At 41.6% G+C, this 6,000-nt stretch overlaps 1 protein-coding gene across 1 annotated transcript in view; it reads left to right on the forward strand.

The window, feature by feature from the left end:
• The window catches only part of GADD45A (growth arrest and DNA damage inducible alpha), a 72,007-nt gene extending 66,894 nt beyond the window's left edge, over nt 1-5,113 (forward strand). Inside the window, exon 4 of the mRNA XM_086953843.1 lies at nt 4,385-5,113. Coding sequence (XP_086809969.1) covers nt 4,385-4,498 — 114 coding nt within the window. The 3' untranslated portion in view covers nt 4,499-5,113. The remainder of the gene's footprint in view (nt 1-4,384) is intronic.
• The last annotated feature ends 887 nt before the right edge of the window (nt 5,114-6,000 follow it).

The raw sequence follows: 6,000 nt of genomic DNA on the forward strand, positions 1-6,000 counted from the left end.
GTGGCTCACTGGTTAGAGGAGGCAGACCTGGAAGCAGAGGTCAGCCCGGGACCAGGGTTCAATTCCCCGCCTCGGCGGGTCTTGGGCTCAAAAATTCCACGGACTCGACAATTCTCGCTCCGGTGCCTACTCGATTCATGGGTTCATACTCTGCGACTCTGGGCAATAGCTTGCTTAATCTCCACAACGGCCCCTCGCGGTGGGATGCCTGGCTTTCACCTTGTGGATACCCTGCCAGGGTTATCTCACAGGGGAATACCAGGACGGGTTCCCTAAGCAAGCGCTTAGATACCGGGTCGGTGATTTGCGCTATATAAATACATTTACATTTACATAATAATCGCCAGCCGCTGGGATATATAGGTGTTCCAACTGCTGTCACTCATTTAAATGCCAATAAAGAAAATTGATCCATAAAGCAGAATCAACAGCTTTAAAAAGTAGGCCTCCCTAAGGGTATTCTAAAACATTTTTCTTTATAAAACGACAGCTGACTTTTATGAGCCAGTCACCACATACAAGTAATGTGCCTAAGCAGCTGCAGCTTTGACAGCCAGACTGTAGGTTTGAAGTATCCAACTAAGAGGCACATCAGCTTTCTCTAGTATGTACCTTCATATTCATGAAGTAAACATTCGTAAACCAATTAATGTATTTTGTTTTGGCGGGGGGAGGGTTTTTGCACAGTTGCATATCATGTTTTCAAACATTTTAAAGTGGAATAATGGTTTAATAAGAAAGCAAGCCAATAGTCTGCATTTTTAGGTTGGCAATAGCCAGGACCTTTTAATTTTACAAAATGTATATGTATAATATACGCGGAATATAGGGGCTTTTAGCCATCCCTCTTCTTCCATTGGTCTGTTAATCTGTAATTCAGTTTTTTCTGCATACCACTACAACATATTTTATTGGGCAATGGGTCAACCCCCTTCAGCCATTTGCTAACTTCACTGTGAGTCGTTGTATTCTGCCCTTTAACAAAGATGTGCGCACATTCTTTTTCATAATGAATGACTCCCCTTAGGGGCTTATTTATACGTATGGGGTTTATAATCTGTCCTGCTTAGCTTTTCAGCTGCAAATGCCTCTGTATCAGACATAGAAAATACATAATTCCACATCGAATGAAAAAATAAAGTGGATAAGAGATTCGGGAAACTTTATTCACAATGTCTTCCTCGAAGAAGTCTACCTGATGAATAGAAATGCGTTTGGAAATTGTGATTTAGCCAAGAAAATAAAGCAACTCGCATTGCTGTTGAATGCTTGCACTTACCCATAGGTGTACTAATCGATTTGATTTTCTGATCTGGCCAGCCACTTAAATATGCACATTTTCTCCTGGTAGTCACTATTGCCATGCTGCAAATGGTGCAGCTTTTCTAATTGTGAATGCACAGTTCTGACAAAGTCAAAAAGAAACCGTACAAACGATGGAGTTAATGTGACCAAAAGCAAATCTCCGACCTTTTACATGAAATAACGAAAAGGCAAACTCCAATGTTTTGAGTCTTCCTCAAAATGCATAAAACTCGATAAATGATTGTTGTGCTTTTTAATTATCGTTTGAAGGCTGGAAAAGAATCGGAATGGCTACCAACTTCTTGCTTATCAAATTAATTACATATATGTTGTCAAGATCAGTAATACACAAATTATGACACAGCCTAAAAATGATAACCACAAAATATGCTGAGATATTCACTCATTCAGCATTTGAGCGTAAACAGAGTCTCCATGCTGGATAAATGCAAATTGGCAATTTTTTATATAAAAAATTATTTTCATTGTATAGTGATAAAGTGTGTTCCTGTTGGTTATCCCTTTTAAGGTTTCGACTAGGCGTGCAAAGAGCCATTATGGCCTTATTAGAACGTACAGTGGGCTTAAAGCCTACCTATTTTCTACCATTGGTTGTTTTTTTTGCCACTCTTATTTACTTGCATGTGATTCAGTGGCTTGTCTTGCACATGTTCATGTTGCCTTTGTCAATGACTGTTTTGCGGTTGCTTTACAAAACATTGTTGTCGGAGCTACCAGGCAACTCCTAATAATATTAAGCATTGGCAAAGCAATTAGGTCTCGCCTATGCAACAGTTATTTATTGGCTTTGCCATTGTGTTTTAGCTATGTTGTACACCAGCGTGGCTGCTGTTCAGCATGGCTAAAAGTTAGTGGCATAGAGAAGAGTGGCGCGGAGTGTCGTAGAGTGGAATGGAGAAGAATGAGTAGTGTTCGCAGAGTGCAGCGGCACAGAGAGTCATGTATTGCAGTGGCATAGAATGGAGTTGCGTGGAGTGAACTAGTGTAAAGTACATTGCTGTAGAATACTGCAGAGTGCAGTGGTTTAGAGTGCAGCAGCATACAATGCAGTGTCATAGATTAGAATGCTGCATAGTAGAGTGCAGTGTTGCATGGTAGAATGCCGCTGAGTACAGTGTTGTAAAGTGGCACTATATTCTACTTTGCACCACTTTAAACCAAAGAGTGCAGTGGAATAGATTGCGTGGACATAGAGTGCAGTGTTGTAGAGTGCAGTGCAGTGGTGCAGAGTAGAGTGTTGTAGCATAGAGTACATTGGCATACAGTGTTGCAGGGTATAGTGGCGTTGAGTGAATTACATGCAATGCAGTGTCTTAAAATTCAGTGGATAGATTACAGTGTTGCAGAATAGAGTGACATTGGAGTGGTGTGGAGTGATGCAGAGTGCACTAGCATAGAGTGGTAGTGCAGAGTAGAGTATATTGGCATAGACTGGTGTAGAGTGGAGTAGAGTGGCGCAAAGTTATGTGGCACAGAATAGATTGTTTCTGAGTAGAGTGGCATAGAGTAAAGTGACATAGTGGTATTGGCATAGAAATAAAGAGGTGTAGAGTGTAGTGGCATGGAGTGGTGCAGAGTAGTGTGAAGTATGCATGGTTTGGCAGCACACTGCCATTACAGACAACACATTTGTAATTGAAATTACTATTGCACAGACATACAGTTTTACTAGTAAAACTATACAGTGCACACACAATGTGTGGAAATTGCATTACTTAGTGTATAGATTTTGTTTTGAATATATTAAAGTATTTCCAATACAGTTCAGCATTAAAAAATGTGCTTCATTTGTACATCCATAATTCTGATATATTCTGAAATACTTGCACAGTTCATTTAAATGTGCGCTAGAAAAAAAAACGTTCCTACCCCCAGTATCCACCAATATTGTCACATAAATCCTCTCACTTTGAAGTCTGAGAAAGAAAAGTAAACACCAAGCTCCCTAGAAGACAGCCTGACAGTTGACCTCTGTCTTAGAATGCACAGCTAATGTAAAAAGATAAGAACACAGTTTACAGTGCTATTTACAAAAAGTAACACTTAGAAGAATACAAGGGAAGTCGGTGTGAAAAGGTTTTTCTCCTTGGGAGGGGCAAACTCACCCTGGACAGCCTAAAACAAATAAAGCCAGTAAATAGTAAGCCAGAAAATGTGAGTTACAAACCACAAAGCCAATGGTTAGCAAAGGGTGGAATGCATTCCCAGGCAAGCTTTCTGAATGTCCCCAAGATGGCTTTAGCAGCTCTGCTGTCTGGTAGGCTTCGACCTAAAGATGCACTAGGAAAACAAAAATATTTTTTGGTATCAAAAAGCGCACACTGCCATAGTTGTCCCTGACACTTAAGGAACTACGTTGTGCATGGATGTGCTGCTTGTGAAAAAGCAGAATGCCGGCATTATCAGTGAAGTTACCGAATTGCTGAAATGGTCTGACCCACTGCTGCATTTTATATGCTGCAGTGGGTGGAAAAAATTAGAATGAAGAGGGCTATGTGACAGCCCCAATAAGTAAATATATCACACATTTAATTACAGTAAAATCAAAAGGTCTTGGCTAATGCACGGCCTGAAAAGGCAAACTATTGAACTTCCAGTAGAACTCGATGAGGAAAAAATATTGTCTTCGCTCTTGAGGTGTTGTGTCATTTTCTTCCATGGTCTTTATTTGCAATGCCATGTGGAGTTCAATTCAATTCAATAATATTACCACCTGTCATTTAGAGTGCCTAGAAACGATAGTGGTGAGGTATCTACAAACAAAAGTATAAATGTGCCAAAGAACACCAACCTTGTGACTGTCAGTCAGTACTGTCTCAATAACCAACAGCACTTTTCATTCTGAGGCTTCAAGTTTTTCATGTTCTATTTAGATATGGGTGCATATTACCTTCCAGCTGGCTTCCAGACAAGACTGGCTGAAGATGTTTCATAGGACATTTGTTTAATCACAGCTGCAAACCTAAGCCCTTTGTCTCATAAATGCTTTATCATTTGTGGATATCCACTTGCCTACGTTTGTTTTACAAAGAAATATATTTTTTTCTTTTTTATTCAGAATCCCCACGCATCCCAGTGGAAGGACCCCGCTCTGAATCAAGTGATCTGCTTTTGTCAAGAAAGTCGCTATTTGGATCAGTGGGTGCCCGTGATAAACCTCCCTGACCGATGATAGAAGCTGGACGAAGGAAGAGAAGGCACGATAGAAATGCACTGAAGTTTTCAAGTACTTTTGTCGCGGCTCGAAGACTAACTGGTCGCACTGCCGCAGCAACTGAAAACAAAACTATCAAAACGGACGCTAAGTGGATAGACTGAGGCTGAACAACCTGTTGTGTGAGGAATTAAGCTAGACGAGTCAGCAGATGGTGTGTGGCGAGGCTGATGGCTGAGGCAATGACGTGCTGTGTTCTAACAGCTCCAGTGTTAGTCCAGCTCAGTTCCGAAGGATAACGGCTGCAGATGGCTGCCATATGCAAAGGGTGATGCAGCTCCCTCGATGAAATTTAAGGCAGTAATGTAGCCATGTTTTGTAGTTTTTGTTTAGAAGGAAAGCGAAAGAAACAAGAACAAAATATTCACTTTAAAAAAGCAGCATCATTTGAAATGTTGATTGAGGTTGTAAGTTATTGTAACTTATTTGAAGTTTATTTATACTATTAAATCGAAGAGCGACGCCTGTAATTAATTAAAATGGTGGCATCGGCATACATAAAGAGACGCATCTGCACTTTTGTTGCATCGAATTGAAATTGGTTCTCCCAAATAAAATGTAAAAATTGCTTTTGTTTGACATTTTTCTTGAATAGCTAGATCAGAATGTTCATGCATTTACCGCCAGTTATGCAGACTGGAACTCCACTTTTTTGGCAGGTTCTTTTACTGCCATATGTCTTGTATGTGCACCAGACCCCTGTGGCAGGTAAATGGGAACATGGGAGGTTGATGTGGAACTGCAGTGTTATGAAACATTGGAAACCCATTTTCTGCTCAGCACTGTAAAGTGAAATACACCCGTCCTCTGGTGACATGGCAATCTGAATACTCCACACACTAGACCTATATGAAGAAGCCCTTGTATATGGGCTCGGGGACAATATCTGTATCCCAGCAATTTGGGACGAAGGAATGACAGGAGGAATGATGAAAACTATTATGAATGTAAATATTGGTGAGAGTTTAAATTGAGAAAGCTTATGCTGAGTAGTTGCTTGCAGAGCCTCCCTGTCCTTAGCCAGTGCCTGGATCATGAAGTCAATTGGCTCATAGGGCAAGGTAGTGCAATGACGTTCACCAGAGTCGGTGCATGTACAAGTAACTTGTCCCCACAGCCCTCTATGACTAGCTTCTGAACATAAGAGCTGCCCCAGAGCACCACGTGTTGGCAGGAGGCCCAAGGGTTGGATCGTTTCTGTAATAGTGTTATGTGGGGTGGCAGCCTCTGAGAAGACGTCAGCCAGGGTATTGAATGCCTTAGTTTCCTCGGGTGGGCCGGAACTGACCACCAAACCCCAGGGGCCACCACATCAATATATATCCTTAATATAATAATCCTCTGAGGATGGATACATATTTGCATGGCGGCCCCTGGCAGGGATTTGGCGGCCTCCGGCTCTGTTCCACTTCCAAACACCCTGACCCCCGCCCCCCCTCTTCACTGGCCTCCGCGCTCCG

The sequence above is a fragment of the Lissotriton vulgaris genome, chromosome 1_1, assembly GCF_964263255.1.
Source record: "Lissotriton vulgaris chromosome 1_1, aLisVul1.2, whole genome shotgun sequence".
NCBI classification, from domain to species: domain Eukaryota; kingdom Metazoa; phylum Chordata; class Amphibia; order Caudata; family Salamandridae; genus Lissotriton; species Lissotriton vulgaris.